Source organism: Trachinotus anak, unplaced genomic scaffold (assembly GCF_046630095.1).
Source record: "Trachinotus anak isolate AG129_WGS33_773 ecotype Australia unplaced genomic scaffold, CSIRO_AGI_Tana_v1 ptg000010l, whole genome shotgun sequence".
Classification (NCBI taxonomy): Eukaryota; Metazoa; Chordata; class Actinopteri; order Carangiformes; family Carangidae; genus Trachinotus; species Trachinotus anak.
Window position 1 is genome coordinate 18,923,429 of NW_027273861.1, and position 19,159 is coordinate 18,942,587.

Below are 19,159 nucleotides of genomic sequence, written 5' to 3' on the forward strand. Positions count from 1 at the left end.
GGAAGGGATAACGTGCACTATTCCCCCAAGACACCAACTGTAGTGCAGGTGCCCCTCATTGGCTTCCCACCTGCAAACACTAATTGCATTCTTAAGAATGCATAACCTAGCCAAAGGTGCGGTTTCCAGGAATTAAACTGGTGGTGGGTAAGAAATTAGCCGGTGCTACCTATACGCCAGCATTTTTCATCACAAGTGTACCTAACCCGTGGAAAGAAATGTGTGGAACATTGTTTTTTGCATAAACAGTACTTTCTTCAGAGAACAATGGGATGTTTGCCCTTGGTCTATGCTTTTTGAGGTGCTCTGTAATGTGTCCAGTTATTCATATGCATACAATTGTAGGCATGAAAACACATTTAAAATCACCTGACAGACACATGTGCACGCACACAAACACACACACCTTATGCATGCACAGAAACAGAACACCTAAAATTGTGCCGCTGACAAGACTGTGTTGCAGTGCCCTTGACTAACAATGACAAATGGATGCAATATGCAAAGTCTGAACAAGTTGCTTTTGGGTACAGAACAGGAGGAAGATTGCTCCAGGCTCCATTATGGGGTGTGTTTGCTCTCCTCTTTCCCAGCTGAGGTGAGCCAATCTGAGGTTAATGGCATGTGTCAAGATCAAGAAGTGTGTAGGTGAGTGCGTGTGCGTCCATATGGGCATGCGAGAGAAAGAAAAGGAGAGAGACAGAGAAAGAGCGCGGATGTTTCACTTATTTAGATATGTGAATTGTCAATGGGTGTCTAGTGCTATGTTATTCTGCTATATCTGTATCTGACCTTGTATGTTTAAGGGATGGAACTGTCTACAGATACATTATTTGGATATAAATAATAACGTGCAAAAAGATACAAATTATTTCTCACTCTGAACAATAATATTGTTTTTATTCAAGCGGGTGCGCCTTTCATGATTTTTTTTGTTTTTTTTTTAATATATCAGATGACTGCAAGCAGAACAAGATGCAAAATCCCTTTTGTTGCTTAATCTCCTCACAATGCAGCAGCACCTCCAATGTCATTTGTCTATCTACTTCTGTCTTGTAGCTTTTAAAAGTGCACCTCTATGTGTCTCAGCATCCATGTATTTGTCTATGCACACGCATGCCTGAGTGTGTGCACGCGTGTTCATGTGTGCTACAGCACAGCCACGGTGGCAGGGTGAATCCATCATGATAAACCGGCAGACTCTGCGACTGTCACATGCAATCACACTTCACTACGGTTCGCAGGACTTCAAAGTGAAAATGAATGGTAGTTCATCGACATGAGGACTTCATATATCTTCGTTTTTTTGCTTTTTGTCTCTCTTTTATTTTTTGGAAGAGACTTGTCTCGCAGCTCCCTTTTGTTCTGAGGATCACTCGTGCTTTTGTCACTGTCTGCAATGCATGATGGGAAACATGGGTTCTAAAAAAAAAAAAAAAGAAATCTGTTCAATCCATCATTTTCTAACAGATGATTTAAATATGATAATTCTCATTTTCACTCAAACCTGACACTTTTAACGCAGAGAAGATTATTTTGCCAGCGTTTGCATTAAAAGGTTTTTAAGTTTTGAAGTTCGCTCCTACTACATTTACTGCCACAGTTACAAATAGGACCATATTTACATACATACAGGGTAGAGTATGTGTTAAGTTGTGGATGGACATAAGGCTCTAAGTGACCACTAGAAGGCACAAAGACTCCAACACAAGCTAGAGTCATGATACTATATCACCTTTTCAATTTCTTCCGACTCACGAATGTCGTACCTATCATCAGAAACAGAGCAACAATAACTGTATGATGGAAAACACATGTATACCCAGGTGTCAAAACCAGTAAAGCAACACTAATTAAACAAAAGACGGACTGACTGGACTAAACCGTGAATTTTAGTTTAAAAGTTATCTCAAAGTGGCAGCAGGTTGTGGGGAGTTGAAGACGTGACTGCTGTTTTTTACAAAGATGGGGACCACATTAACAATTGATTATTTATTTACTCTTTTAATACAAGAAATAAATTTAATTAAGCTCTAAATATTTCGACAAAAGAAATCTTCAAATTTTATGTGAACATAATATTCATTATTTCGCCCCCAAAAAATGCTTTGATGGTTATGCAGAAAATGGCAGAAAAAGGCTCCTTTTAAGATTAAAAAGTCTACGTGGCATTAAGCTTTAATTGAACATGGCAAGTGTTAAATGTGATAATCATCAAATTTGTTTCCACTAGAAAGTCAAATGAGCCATAATAATGCCAGTGCTGCAGCTGCTGCAGCTCTCGCACCTCAGAAAGGCTTGCCTTTAATCTAGTAATGACTCTGAAATGACACTGAGCTTTAAGAAACTGTGGGAGATGAGGCTATAGGTCTCTCTGCCTCCCTCCCTCCCTCTCTCTCTCTGCCCTGGCCCAGGCCCTGCTCTCGCTCTCCAAGCTGTTTGATTGGCACATGCTTTCACTTAATGAGGGATAATTACTAAGGAAAACAAGTGGGAGACCACATCTGCTCAGTGTAAAAAGGAGTCCAGGCCTGGTGCAATCTGTCAGACAGGGCTTTCAGGTTGTGTGTGTGAATGTTTAACCCACCTTCACTGGTCTCCCAGTCCAGCACAAACCCTCCAGGACCCTACCTCCACCCTACCCCGATGAGAAGCAGATTAATAGGAATCAGCATGTGGCTGTAAACACTCAGCGGGAAGAGTGTATATCTGTGTGCGTTGACGTGCATAGGAAATGACCCAAGGTATCTGACAGGGACAAGCCAGGGGCCACAGCAGGAAGGGCAAGAGGCCAGCAATGGCGATCAACATCAACATCCCAATCAGTGTCCTGCTGCCAGAGCTGCTGTTGTCCAGCTCCAATCGCCACTGTTTTGTTTACGTTCACACAATGCTTTAAAGGCAATAAAATACACAGGTAGCCGCCCTGCTCCCCAGACACCTCCACACACTGCCCATAAATCATCTCTGCATGGGATTTACATTGTGCTAAATGGTCTCTTAATGATCTGCCCATGTTTACAGGTAGTTGCCTTGATTATAGTCTAACACTAGCATCATAAATCAAAGTCTCAAAGGGGCCTTTGTCATACTTAAATAGAGTATTGGCAAAAAGTCATTTTGATTGATTGGTAAAATTATAATTTATTTTATTCTCAAATAGAAAAAAAACACAATTTCAGAAATGAACACTTAACACATTATGACTGGGTTTGGTTATGATACACTTGTGTAAATCATTTCATCAGTGAATCAGGATTGACTACAGTGACTTTTCAAATTTATGCTTGACAGTGGTATCTCAGCAATGAATGATATTTCACATTTTGCCCTGCATTTATACATTAGCCACAAAAATTAAGTATTAACACAGTTAAGCTCTCCAATGTTGGATCTTTTCATTCATAAATGGTTGTGAAAGTATATTTTATAATTAGACTTTTACACGGGAATATTATCTCACTTCTTTAGTTTGAAGCAGGTCCAAGGTATCATCAGGTATTATCAGAGCATTTACACAACAAATCAATTGCGTGACAGACCTTGAGCCTAAATAAAATCAATGTTGCATTTAAATTAAGTTTTTTAATTCATTGAATAAATAGTCATTTCTCTCTGAAATATCTTTACAAACCATGTGATCTGATGATAAAAATCATGAAAACTGAGTAATATAGCATTTGGGGATCAATTTAATAAACCAGTTATTAAGAGAATTAACTAATAATTAATTTTCTAACTTGATAAAAAGAAAAAAAAAAGGTATTGAAACCAGCATTTATTTGCTTTAAACTTAATGCACCAAAGAGAAAATGGCTCACATGCAAATTGAAACTGATATTTGACAGGCTTTTAACCTCCTGACACTCTCACCCCCCCCCCTCCTCTTCCCCCTCCCACCACCTCCCTACCAACCACCCACTAAAAGAACAACAGGGTTGTGCTTTCTTGCCCTGTGCTGACCCAGTTCTCACTAATTACCCACAAAGTATACATCAAAGCGGGGCAAACCTACAGATCTGGTGCAACGTGGACTATTCCTAACCTAGTCACCAGCAGCCATCATTGGTGTGTGTGTGTGTGTGTGTTTGCGCGCACAAGTGAAGTGGTGGGGGCCAACACAAAAGGCAAGGCAGTGAACTTATAAATAGAACGGTCATTGTTTCGACATGGGTAATTTTGGGTGTCGGGGTTGTTCCTGACACAGTCGGCTGTGTGGGTTGGATGGCGAGGGAGGAGGGGATGTGGGGGACTGAGGTCATGAAGTTGGAGTCAGCTGATGGACTAATACTCCTGACACACACACACACACACACACACACACAAAACAGACACACAAATATACCCACAGACAAACATCACTAAAATTAATCAAAACATGGATGAAAATACAAGCACAAATGTGCAATAAGTAGGAAACAGGCAAATAAGAGTACACACACACTCTCTGTCTTCCTAACACACACAAACACCCACACACAAGTGTAGACACAGGTATGGTCAGGCAGGGGCAAAAGGGATGGTTTGCTTTCTTATGACACAGGCTATTACTAAATTGAGCTGGCAGGTAATTCTAAGGCAAATAAATGCCAGCAGGTTTAACACAAGGAGAGGTCTTAGAGGTGCCGGCATGAGCAATGACAGGAATTCTCTCACCTCTTGACAGGAAGCCTATTATTCTCACTGCTTTATTTTCCCAGGCTCATTTTTAAAAACTGATCTCTCCGATAGTATTTCAACCCCCCCACCCCCCCCCCCCCCACCCACCCACCTAAAACTCAGTCCTTCCTCATCCGAATTACCACTGCTCCTTGTTCACTTTGGCTGGTCCATCTCCTCATTTCTAGACTTAATATTTACAGTAGAAGAGAATAAAGGTGCATATTTTTTTTAGAGCTTTTTTCACTGACTCATTTTAGGTTAATTTCAAGGGTACTTAGGTGACCATTTTTATGAGGGCTTTTCCATACAAAAAACCTTGATGTTAATATCTTGAATTAAGCCTCCATCTGTAAGAAATCCTCCCTTCAAGTAAGTGAACATACAACACTATGAAATGTGCAACAGAGTGCTAATGTTCATCCTGTTCAAACATTAAAAAATACATAAAAATACAGCCAAAGATGAAAAGAGGGGAAAGGGAAAAAATAAGTACAAGTTGAGACAAAAGACACTATAAATATACTACTTTAAAAAGCTTTGCTACATCCTCATTATAAGTGCCATCTCAGAGAAGCGTGGTGGGAGTCAGCGCTGACCTTGGTATCCTGTTTGAATATTGTTTTAATGCCGCGGCTGGTAATTGAGGATGCAATGAAAACTGTGGACTCTTTTTCAAAGGGAAAGTTATTTTCCCAGGCAATGGAAATGCAAACAATCATGTCATGCATTTATTTGTTTGTTTTTCCAACCCCACCTCATAATTATCCAAGACACTAATTAAAATATGGATTTATAAATAAAACTCTATGACTTTACCTATGACTACATTAACTTGAAAGTTTTCATCACCCAATCCCGCAGTTTGTTTTTCTCCTCTTCCTTCAGAACATTTGAAAATATTTTTGTTCTCTTAAAACATTATTTGTTCTAATTAAATTATTTAAAGTATTTCAAAATTCAGGAATGTAAGTCTTCAGTGTGTAACTAAAGCCTACCATTAATGTGAAATAATATCTGTGTAGTATGACAAATATTAATTATGAATTCATTTAGTTCAAGTGCTGTATTTTTTAATTCTTAAAAATTTCTATGGAAATTATAAAGTATATGTAATACATAATGTGTGTGTGTGTGTATATATCTATCTATCTATCTATCTATCTATATATATATATAGATAGATAGATAGATAGATAGATAGATAGATAGATAGATATTTATTTATATGAAAATACAGTATTTAATTCTATTAAGTGTAATTTTGTTAAACTGAAAATTCTAAATATTTACTATCAAGTTTGTAGCAGTAGTCTCCTTTGACAACATGAATGTGTCAACAAAGAATAGATAAAATGTCCCTTTCCTTTTGATAAGGATATCCCTCAGACAAAAACATATTATACAGAATTGCTTACATCCAGCACACTCCGCTCCACCGGGAGGGACGTCAGTTGTTTTAAGTTGCGTGTGATGTGAGGTACAGTCAATTCTGAGTAAGGACGACAAGGGAATATGGTTCCTGCTTCTCAAACAATCCAAAATGAAAAACATTTCCCTCCATAATCTGGCCGGTGAGAGGTTTGCTCTATGCGTGTGCATGTGTAACATAGGTGATATCAGATATGTCATTATGAGGGAATCCTTGTAATTTGTGAGCATTAAATAAATCATATTAAAGAAAAAAAAAGCTAAATAGTGGCAAAATGTTACCTACAGCTCATTTACAGGAGTTCTAGTCCTCAAAAATGGTGTAAGCCTCTATTACGACATGGTACAGCAGGAAAAAAGAAATAGGGAGGGGAAACAGGAAAGGGAAAATCTGGCTTTGAATGGCCCAGTTGTGCAGGTCCAGATGAGTGGACTGGAGATGCCTGGCTGAGAAACCGGATCCAAGTTCTGCTGTTTTTGTTTCTTCTGCCAAATGAGAAATTAAAATAACTTCTAACTCCTTGGTCTGTAGGGGGTTGAGGGTAGTGGTGACAAGTGGTTACACATGCACACACACCCGCACATACACATTTACAATACTTATGAGGGCATCAAAAATTCAAGCTGATCTTCATAAAATTGAAAGTACAGGATCACACACATGCAGAGACATGCAGACTATCATCAAGTCTTGGAGGGTTCTGGCTTACGCAGAGCACATGGCAGCCAAAAACTTTTCATCCACTGGTTTATTCCCTGATTTTGCTCTCTGAATATTTTGCAGTTTATTCTTATCTGACCAATTTAATAGTGAATGCTCTCTAAAGTAGAGGTTGAGGTTAAAATATGTGGAGGGATTTTACTTTTAAAAAAGTATGCAGAACCACACTGCAACGAGAGAATCAACAGCAGATCACACCTGATTAGTAAGTAACAGTGTTAGAGACCCCAATATGGGTCCACTTATATGTGATGCATTTAGTTTTCTAGTTCAACAACTAGAATTACCTCCTTGTGGTTGTATGCCTTGCCAACCAGTCAAGTTGCAGGAAATATGGTCCCAATCTCCCCTTCCTGAGTTATAGCATTGAATGACGGCCAGAGGTGTTTTTGCAGACCATTATGATGTCACAGTGAAGTTGATCTTTGACCAATTGGATATAAAATGTCATCATGTCATAATTTTATCCTATTAGACATTTGTGTTAAATTGTGTCATAATTATCGGATGTTTTGTGAGTTATGGCAAAAAATGTGTTTTGTGAGGTCACAGTGACCTTGACCTTTGACCACCAAAATCTAATCAGCTGATCCTTAAGTCCGAGTGGACATTTGTGCCAAACTTGAGAGGATTCCCTAGAGGAGTTCCCCTGATATTGTATTCGCAAGGCCAAAACTGTGTTCAGTGAGGTCACCGTGACCTTGACCTTTGACCTTCAAAATCGAATCAGTTCATCCTCGAGTCCAAGTTAATTCGCCAAATCTTAAGAAATTCCATCAAGGTGTTACTAAAATATCATGTTCATAAGAATGGGGCAGGCGGATTGACAACCCAAAAACACAATTCCTCTACCCCTCTCTATCGCCAGCACTGAGACGTAACAAGTATTGATTTTACAAGAGCATCAAAACTGCAGGTTGAGTCCCGGTAATATTAGGGCAAAATTTCTCCCACTTATGGGATAAAGGGAAGTTGTAACTCTCGCCTACATCTGGTAAGACCTAAATGCCTAAAAGCTCCTCATAAAAATCATCAGCCCTCATTCACAGATGTTTTGTTATTTTTACTGTTCACAAAAACCAAGAAACTGAAGAATATTTGATTTGTGAAATATGTACAGATCACTGACCTCTTGTTATCCTTGTCAAAATCTTTTGGAATTAATTTTTATCTTAAAAATGGAGGTATGTCATTTGCATATATAAAAGAAAAATCATTTGCATAAGTAAACAACCATAGAATCTCATTTAAAGGCAACAAAACTAAAAGAATATCGCAATGGGATCATGTTACAAGTCCATTGTGTATTGATTAACAATACTATTAAATGATCGCCCTACAAAGAAAAAAAAAAAAAAAAGTCAGTGAAATTCAATGTCAAACTAAATATGTAAAGATCAAATTCTATCTCAGATTTTACAGACAGCTCTTCCAGCTGTGGTCTGAGATATCAGAGCTGAAATGTAATATTTAATAAAAGGCCTATAAATTCCTGGTAGTATATCAGCCTGAGCTTGCCCCTATCAGGCAATGATAATGCTATGCCTTGTACATTAAGCTGAAGTGGGAATAGAACCACTGACTCCTGTTTGTAATTGTATTTGTTCCAGGTATAGAATACAGTTTTGTAGTTACTGAGCTACAGGACTGACAAAAAAGAAAAATAACCCGTCCTCAAACAATCACTTCACATGCTGTAAAAGCGCTGCTTACTCACACAACAAATCTCCCATATGGCAAAAATCAATAAGTAGAGCAACACTCTATTGATCATATCTATATCTTGGATACACTCTGATGTCATGCTCCACTAGCCAAGTATGTGTGTTTGTTTGTATTTGTGTGCGTGTGTGTGTTTACGGAAGTCATGGGGTGCTGCATTGATTTCAATGGAAACAATATTCATTGAAGCCTTAAGCTGCATTAAAACTATGCCTCAGGTAAAAGGCTACTTTTCCAGTCGATGTTTCTTTCCGTTATTAGGCGTCTAATATGGCTTCGCATGGTGAATCAGTCCATTAATCGAATCCCCACTTTCAACTTGTGACTACAGATGACCTCACGGAATTTAAAAAAGAAGCACAGATGCAATGTGCAGCAAACTGTAATGCTGTGTTTAACGACTAAATGAAAGGCAGTTTGTAAATTTTAAGAGATGGGGTATTGAGATGAATATAAAATCATTATTCATAAAAACATTTTCATTAGAAATGTGTTACCAGTTTAAACTGGTGACATAATAAAGTGATCAACATTGTGCACCCTTTTCTTTTGAAATGATGAACTACTAAAGTAATGTACAACTACTGCATTCTTCACAGACATATACAGTATTTCTTCCTTAGTTCGATTTAACCCTGAGTGAAATGATAAATTTCAGTTCTAACACTTTACTGAATGCCTGCGAAATCTCATTACTACTCGCCTCTCTGTTCATTTCATAAGAAAAGTGAAAACATTGTTGTCATCAGTTCCTGTAATATAAAAGACTTTAATACAATTTGAATGAAATGGCTCTGATAAATTCTCTCATTGATTTCTCTATATTTCCACACGTAATGATAAGGCACAGGGTTGCCCTCCACAGGCAGAAAATTGGCATAACAGAAATAAAAGGATACACTCTTGACAAATAAATTCCCAGCAAAGTTACCAAAACAAACCACACATACTTGCACTCTTAACAACTTGCAGAGGACAATCATTACCCAAACATTTTCTTTCGAACTCCCTAACTTTCTTCACCTCTCCACCACCACCACCACCACCAAAACCACCACCCCCACTGTCTGCCTCTGCAGCTCAAAGTTATTGATAGTTTAAAGTTATGGGCTAATAATAAGATGGACACTGCATGGCCAGGAGCCTATTATACCCAGGTAATGGATAGCGTGCAGGTTTTGAATGACATTGCCTAGAGATTGGATGACAGAGAGTGGAGCGATTTATAGGCTTCCCAAAGAACCCCCCCATCCCCCTTCTCTCTCACACACACACACACACACACACACACACACACACACACACACACACACACACACACACACACACACACACACACACACACACACACACACACACACACACACACAGCACCCCATGCTATTTATCTCTAGCTTGATAAGGAAGCAGATGATGCATGCCGGTATTTATGGTGAAGATGTTCATAAAAGCAGCTGGCTTAGTGTCAGAAGTTTGAATCGACTCAGGGGAACAATATACCCACTCAAAACTCTGTACACACTTGATGCTGTGGTCAAAATAAAACTTGACACGGCATTGTTGTATTGTGATTGTCACCATTATTGGGCTTTTGACAAATCTTAAAAACCCAGTAATTCGAAAGATGTGTGGATGTTGAGGATAAAATCAGTGAAATAATGATTTCAGCCCTCAAACATAGGTTTGTTTGGCTTTTTAATTTTACTGTTTGGTGAAAATCCTACAACATCAAAATAACAACAGACTAGTTAGGAAAAAAGAAACATGTTGTCTTGTCAAACATTAAAAAACTTCTGAATTAAGTGTAATACATGTAGACATGTCCGAGATGCTACATTCACTCAAGCTGAGCTACTTCTGCCATTCGTTAACCCACAAAAACTCAAGGAAAAATCAACAGCCGTGGTTTCTGACATCAGTGCAGCAGCTGTGCATTGATGCCAGGTCTACAGTATGTTTGCTCAAAATGGCCTGCTCAGGTCTCTATCAAGAGAAATAACAGCAACAGTAGAGACACTTCAAACAGTGTTGTTGGGATGGAGGAAGAAGAGCAGGAGCGAGAAGGGCATCAGGGAGTGCAATGAAAAAGGTTTGTCAACATTATCTGTTTTATTGATTTAACAGTAAAGGCTTGCCGCTTAAGCTTTATGTTGCTTTGGCTAGCCCCATTGAAAATACAACGGCTGCAAATAAAAAACGATTTCTTAAAAAAAACTTGAGCATTTTTATTGATTTATTTTTTATTTTTATCTCCTGCCTACCAGCTTAGGTTTTGCATGCATTATTGTTAAGGTTTCACACATTTCATCATCTTTATGAGTAACCATTATTGTGGGTCTATGTTCAACTGTGCTCTCCCTCCCAAAGGGATCAATGGAACTGAAGAAGCACTAAGATTGTCTTCTACAGGACAACAGATCTCATGTAATGCAGGGTCTAATTAACCCAATCATTAAAGAAGAGGAAAAAATGGCCCATGTTCCAACCATCTTTAGAGTCTACAGCCATGTGAGGCCGTACATATGCCCAGCAATGCTTTGAGCTAAATGCTCACGTTAGCATGCTGACATGCTTACAATTATAATGGTAGCATGTAGATGTTTAGTACATTCACTATCTTAGTTTAGCATGTTAGCAAGCTAACATTTGCCAGAGCATTTGTTCAGGGATAAAAGTTTTACAATTCATCATCTGAAGATGACTATATCGGATTTCAGTTCAATTCATCTAGAGTTGAGATATTTCCCTAAAAGGTGAAAAAGTCAAAACGCATTGTGGCACTGGGGGAAAGGTCAGGGGATCACTAAATTCAGTAAGAGCTTGAGGAGGGTATGAATCTGTACCAGATTTCACAACCAGACATTTCATTCCGCTGGTGGTGCCAAAGCAAAATTCGGTGGATCACCAAAGCCAACAGAAAATATCCACTAGGAACCATGAATATCTGGACAAAATCTGGAGCAAATCCACTGAGATATTGAGATATTTCACTGAAAAATTTTTTTGGACCTGCTGGTGGTGCTAGAGGAAAAGTTAGGTCACAAAGTCATTAGAATTTATCCTCGAGGGACTTTGACTATCTGTAGCTAATTTTATGGCAATGCATCAAATAGTTGTCAATAGCAGATAATTCACTGTGAACCACAAATGTCAACCTCATGGTGGCTTGAGAAGAAATGTCAGCAGATCATCTAAATACATCCTCTGGGTACCATGAACCTTTAGGTGTAATAGTTGCAAAACAAAATTATGAAAAATTATATTTAAACTTAAATTTATCTTGATTATGTATTCTCCCCCTATTTGACATGCAATTTTGTAGATCTCTTCATGACAAAAATCCAGAATTTGTGGTTTACATTTCTACTTTGTTCAGCATAGGTGGAAAAAGATCTTGTGTAGTTGTAATTAGAGGCCAGGCTGTCACAATCATGGCTGAACAGGCTAAGAGAAAAGCATGACCTACAGTGTCTGAGGTTTCTGTTATTGCACTGACTGAGCAGAAACACAGCACACCAATGAGCACTCTACCACAAGACATATCAAAATTCTCCCAAAACACAGAGCATTTCAAGGATTACCACTTTAAGTGTCACTACACCCCATGCAGACCAGAGTGCAGTGGGGTCAACAGAGTGTGTCATTGGAGCAGCTTGAAGCATGGTAGGGTTCCTGTTGTGCTCTGAACTGTTGAGGCTTTTGAAAAAGACACACTATGCAGCTCTATTATTCCAGAGCAGCTGGTTATTACCAGAGGGCTCCCACAGCAACCCAGAAACCCCATCAACACGCATACACACATGCACACATATACAGCCACACAAAATCACATAGCACATAACACATGATCTAGGTTACTTTATATATTTTAGAAATGTACCGGAATTGTTTTGTCCTGTGCAGCATGCACTTCTGAAGGATGGAACAAACAATGCAATGGCATGAGAGGTGCATGAAAAGAGATGGTACAGGGCAAGTGTTGGTACTTTCTGAAAATTGCAATGTAGTGAAAATATATAATTTTTGAGGACCAGGTTTTACAAGGATGCAACAGTTACATGCATAACCATGCATGTGATAGATGTTTTACGAAATGTTTTCTTACTTGTGATACATGTCGCAGAATTTAGAGTGACTGAAATTTTTAATATATTAAACAGAGGTGAGACAAGGCGTCTCAATATAGTCACGTAAATCATATAATTATGCAATATTATCAGGATGTTCATTTTGACATCACTGCTGAATGTTACCTTATGTATCACATGTGTAACATGTGACATCAAAGACATCACAATAATAGACTGATAAATGAATGAATAAAATAATGTATTTTCTTTTCATGAATTTTCTAATTTTCTTATGAGTCAGTGACTGTGCATGTTAAAATAGTTTGAATATAAAACCAACACAACCAAACATATAAAGTACCAGGATTTATACATCTACACAAATACAACTGTAACTTACAGAAACACCTCATCAGCATTTAGCTGTATCATTACCTGACACTGTAACGGGCACAGCTTATTTTAAAAGGAAAATGTGATGTGCTTGACAAGATACAAGAAGATAATCAATAGTCTGGTGTTATGTGCTGAGAAAGTCAAACAGACAGACAGATGAACAAAAAGGTAAAAGACCAAGAGAGTTAAGCAGACAGACAAACAGAAAGGCTGCAGACAGACAGCTGTCCAGCTGAACAAACACAGACAGACAGATGCTCGAAGCAGAAAAGAAATTCATATTATGTATTAACATGTGAAACACTGCAGTTGTATAATAAGAGCCCAGAAAAAAAACAGCTGTATTAATTACTTTTGAAAATATAATTAGATATGAGGAGGAAAGAGAAACTATTTATGGCAAATGAGGGGCCTCAGTTAATGATCAGACCGCAGCTAAAACCTTTATTGATTTTCTCGTTAAATATACAGCTCAATTAAAGATACAGCTGATTAAAAGACAACTACAAATCGCAACGGTGGACCTGAACATGCGGGGGAATCTGGGTAGCTTGGGGCTGCCTGCTGCAGACGGAGAATTACATATTTTCATCCTCGCCTTCTGCCTCATCACTGCAGTGCAATAGGAAATGAGGCTACACAGGTATTCCTCTTTTTCCATGTGAAAACCAATATTTCTCAAAGTTGTGGCCATTTTTAAATGGAGCTGTAAGGCCCACAGGCATGCTTGTTGTGGCAGAATTTGTTAAAACTTGATTGTATACTTTATACAGTGGCTATAAAAAAGTATTCATTTCTCAAAATTTGTGACAAAACGACCTGCTGAATTTCAGCACTAAAAGCACCAAACCAACGCTGATAAGCCACAAACAACGACGATAATGCTGACCTCTGAATACATAAAGCAGAAATAATCAAACAAACAATACAAATTGACTTCCCTTGATAAAATGAAATACCTGCTTAACACAAGTTCGACCGAGGCTCTTTTTCCTCCTTTCTGCCTCAGCCTTGTCACTGACAAATAAAAACCTTGACAGTCTGTGTACCCTCACAACCAGAGAAGGGCAGAATTACAATGTATAATAGAAAACCTTTCTGTTTCTCACTGAAGAAAAAAAAAAGCAGTTTAAACTGTTGAAGTTTTTTTTTTAAACTTGCTCACAAGTTTTAGCTGTGCATTATTTTGTCTTACATTTTTCTACTTTATTACAATAGATGGATTGCTGTTCTCAAGAATGTTTTGTTAGCAAAAGTTGTATTTCTGTTACCAACAGTGCCACAACTAAACGAAAATGATGCATGGTTGGATTACTGTATTTCAAAAGCCTAGTTAGTCCTTTTTGACAATATAAATTAAGTTTATTCACATTTGTAAAAAAAAAAAAAATCCCTTTTTACTCCAGTAAATAAATTAGTGAAGATTAAGTTCCAATCCTGTGTTTTTGTGTGTGTACCTGTAGGGAGTTGAGGAGAATGAAGATGTAGGCCATGACAATGGAGAAAGGCACCAAGACACCACATAGCCATGTCAATCCAAGAATGGGCAGCAACACCAACACTGCTTTCACTGCAGCCCTGTGCTCACACACACACACACACAAACAAACAAATCACAGAACAAAAATGTTATAATATACATTTGCATATTGGCAAATATACAAATACACACACGCACATAAAATTATAAACCACACCATTAAGACTGAACCGGCTGAGCTGAACTTAAACTACACCAGATAAACTTAATGTAAATATTCCCTAAAAACTGTCCTTCCTCCTTGATCGTCTTGAGCTCAGTTCTGGGTTTCTCATCTTTTCAGTTCATTTTGGACAAACCTGAACAGCTTTGGCAGGCTGGTTGTTCCATATACAACACTGTGCGGCTGGGAAGGCTCATGGGGTGACAACTTCCCACCTTAAATCCGCCTTAATTCTGTTTGGAGTGGAATTAGCTTCCCGCTCAGGTGACCGCCAAACCACACCAGCTGTGTGTGTGTTCGTGCATGTGTGACATGGCGGGCGGTGAGCCCTAGTTTATTCAGCGGAGGAATGTGTTTGAATTTCCGAGACGGCTGCCACCCAGGGGTGCCAAATGGTTCAAGGCCTGCTTTGAAAACCTTCATAGAGCACCTACTGTGAGCCCCGGTGGGCTGAGGTAGTGAAAAAACATATACACTTTATGAAATTTTCACTGATAGGATCATATACAAGCCTGTTGTAGGAAATCTCCTGGATCAGACACAGCAGAGTTTCACACTGAGGAACGAACACCAGTGCCAAAAATAGGAAGCACAGGACAATTGTAGTGATAGGGCTTTTCAAGATATTCTTTCTGCATGGAAGTTGCAGGGCAATAGTCACAAAGAACCCAATGTAATACTCCATGGTTCTCTATATCAAAACTGGTGAGTTGAACTTTTTCCTAAGTAATCTTAGATAAGGTCTAACCTGTCTGTTATTTAGGCTGATGAAAATACATATTGTTTACTGGGACTTCCAATGACCAGTTACAATCATTCTCCACTCAAAAGATAGTCATAAAGTCATAGAACAATTAAAACAAGTAATGTATTGTGTGGTTGTATATAGATTAAACGTTACATACATCTATCTCATTTTTAAATTTCATTTCATTGTATATTGCAAAAATCCTAAATATTGCAGTTTTATAGTTATTTTTATTTTATTTTTTTTCATTATAAATGGGTACCAATAAATATTAAATGATCAAATAATGCAAATAAAATTTAAAATAAATTTGTATATATTGCATTTCATCATTGCAAGAGATAAGAAATCCATCCACATTTTTAGAGCGCATTTTGGAATATCAATATTCACATTAGGGTTCAATCAATATGGCTTTCTTAAAGTACAGTAAAAGTGCTGCTAATTTCGCACTGCAGCAGCAGAGGGGTGATATTTTACATTGATATTACACACCTTCAACCAATTCTCAAAGAGTTTCCCACTTAAGTGTATTTATAATCTTCATAATAATATTAATGACATCACTGTGACTGCAACTGATATCACCCCTGCTTCTAATACTATAATAATGTATTTCAAATCAAGCAATTCTACTATACCAAGTGAAAGAATAAGATTTGGAACTGAATGAAAGTGACAGGTCAATAAGAGCTTTTAAATTTAATAAAGCCAACACTGGCCTTACACATCAGAAAACCTATATTTGGATAATTTCTTTGTCAACACTCAAAGATACTGAAGCGCTAAGATCTCAAATTTTTAACTTGAAGCTTGCAGCCTTTTATATGTACAGCGCCAATGCAATCCATTTAAAATGTATTCCTATCTTGTTTGATAAATGAGGCTCACTGTTTTAAAATGACAAATCCAATATAAAATCTTCCAGCTGCTTTTTATTTGACGCCCAGCGACTACAGCTTGTGTGCTCCAAGGCCTGTGGCCCATGTGAATAATGTTAAAAAAGAGGACAAATGGCACCTCCTTGTGGTTAGTACCTGATTTGCTCGTAAGCTTGTTCCACAGGACTGGTACCCATGGCCAACATGATGGACCTTCTCTTGGCTGTGGAGATGGTGATGACCACCACCCGAGTCAGTATCATGATATTTACCTGTAAATAGATAGGAGGATACAGAAATGAGAGCAGGCAAACACAAATGGACAGAGAAAAAAATACAAATCAAAGCAGAGGAGAGAACAAGTAAGGAAAGAGGAATATTGGTTGATGTATCTGTGGGTAGGAGATTGTGGGAGAGGAAAGGAAAGACTAATGAAACAGAAACACATCCTTAATGACTGCTGTTTCAAAAATGTTACGCAAAATAAATGGGAAACATCATAGCAGTATTTGTAGCATTACCTTCTATAGTCTAATGTGGAGGACAGAATCACAAGGACACAACGTAAATGTGCCAAGTATTTTGTATTTTAACTATTTCAGCCTGAACAGGCTACATGATAGGATTACGATTTAATTTGCTGACCATGATGATGAAGATGACGGGCCCAGCAAAACCCCAGATAACGCCATTCTGGACACTGAGCCAACAGTAGCCGTCGGCTGAGTATTTGCCTGAGGCCGATGCCAGTGTGATGGTGACTATCAGCACCGGCAGACCTGGAGGGAGGGAGAGAGAGGGAAAAATAAAAGCAGAGGAGGAGAAGAATAGAAAGGAATACAAGCAGCAAGAAATAGATAATCAGGAAGAGGAATGGATATAAGCCAAGAGTAGAAGGAGAGGGCTACAGTAAGAGACCACTTTAATGTATGCAGATGACAAATACAAGCAGGTGAGAAATAATATTTTATGCTTCATACCGCTACGGTGTATAAATTTTACATCATCAGATTTATGTCAATTCAAAAGAACATTTAATAAAAAGAAAAAATCTTTGTGGGTTTACATCCATGATTTTAACATCTGTCCTTTATCATTAGGTGCCAGTAACCATCACAATAAAATGCTGCATGTTCACTGTACAGGTGTGAAAAGAATGATTTGGCTTGTGTCAAGCTATTTTACCCCAGCCGATGAGGTAGTAATATTTCATGTGTCGATCCTCACTTAGGTTGACTGCGACTACCTTGCTCCAGAGGAGCAGACCCTCTACCAGCATCCAGCTAAACGCTGCCATGAAGAAGAGATGAAGCAGTGCCGCCACAAGTGTACACGCCACCTACAAACACGCAGACAGACACACTTTACATTTTACATTTCAAGGTGAGGCTTCTGAGTGACATGCCATAACAGCAACTAGTGGAATAGGATTCAATTCCTGTTCCCCAAACATACCAGGCAGCCATTCAATGGTATAATTATAAGTATGCCTGTTTCCTGCGCACATAGAGGGAGGGTTGTGGTAACCCAAAGGAAATTTAACTGACTAACTGTATGTTCTATAAATATGTTAAGCTTCAATCTATGATCAACACATAGACACATATATACCTTTTTCATACAACTATATTTTGGAAATTAAAACTCTTTACATTTAGGTCTTCAGAAATACTTGTATATGCTCCACATACAATTACGTGTCTGACATTACAAAAATCGATCAGAAGAATTTATGTCAGAGTGGATGTGATGCATTTCACTTTTCAACAGCCAACAAAAGATAAGGTGTGGCTTATGTCCTGAAACACACACACACAAACTCAAAATCTCAGAGGTTAAGCTATATTTTGCTGATAGATTGTTTAAGGGCAGCTCATGATTGTGAGTGATGAATGAGGGGGCAGTGGTCACTAATATCCCATTTACACCACTTACAATTTCAAACTCATAAATTGCGGTTCATTGATGGATGCTTTTAAGAAATTCACCCCATTAAAATGTTCATCTCCGAATCTTATTCACAATTTAACCAATTTTATAGTTTTATATTAATCATATAAACTAATGAAAACATTGAAAATATATTGTGTTTATACTAGTCTGACATTGCCATTAGTTGATGTATAAAAACAACAAACAAGAAAGACCATGCAATAAAAATATGAAATCCTAAAGCAATGGTAGAAAAACCATAGAATGAATCCCGGCAACTACAAAATATATCAAACAACAACATTACCAGTCAGTCTATATATACACATATGAAGCCATCTGATAAATTTCTAACAAGTGGCCATCTGCCCCCAGGGGTAAAGTCCACCCTGACATGACCTGGGGTCAAAGGACCAGGGGTCAAACCAACTACAAGCTATTGAGTGACCACTAAGACTGATGGATTCGACAGTAGTGATCACCTATGTCACATCAAATGCCTGGGAACCCCAGTATGGACTCAAATCTCATTAAGGGGGCTATTAAAAAGAAAGTGCTGTGGTTTAACATTTAAATGTGGAGGAAGGAAAACAACCATGTCAAATTTCATTATCTAGAGTAGCTACCTAAAGCTTGTGCTGTACATGTCATGGATTAATACATTTCTCATATAACAATATTTTATCTTTTACTTAAAAAAAAACTTCCTTGTATCTAAACAAAACAGATATCTTCTGTTAAGCTTTTCCCATTTCTGATATTTCTGATAATCTATTCTTCATGCAAAGTTTGGCAGAATCCAACATGTATCTGTCACCTGTCAGCAAATCAGCTCTGCCTTACTGTCTACCATTCCTCCTCATTTGTCCACAGCCTGCCCTTTGGTGTAATAGAAT

At 38.1% G+C, this 19,159-nt stretch overlaps 1 protein-coding gene across 6 annotated transcripts in view; it reads right to left on the reverse strand.

Moving 5' to 3' along the window:
• The window catches only part of LOC139625887 (adhesion G protein-coupled receptor D2), a 108,404-nt gene that overhangs the window by 75,576 nt on the left and 13,669 nt on the right, over positions 1-19,159 (reverse strand). For all 6 annotated transcript variants that reach the window (XR_011692030.1, XM_071485945.1, XM_071485946.1 and 3 more), the window contains 4 exons: positions 17,517-17,670; positions 16,977-17,110; positions 16,488-16,603; positions 14,457-14,577 (listed from right to left, as the gene is read on the reverse strand). Coding sequence is in view for 5 of the 6 variants with exons in the window: in XM_071485945.1 (XP_071342046.1) it covers positions 14,457-14,577; positions 16,488-16,603; positions 16,977-17,110; positions 17,517-17,670 (525 nt within the window). In the remaining variant the exon portion in view is untranslated. The remainder of the gene's footprint in view (positions 1-14,456; positions 14,578-16,487; positions 16,604-16,976; positions 17,111-17,516; positions 17,671-19,159) is intronic.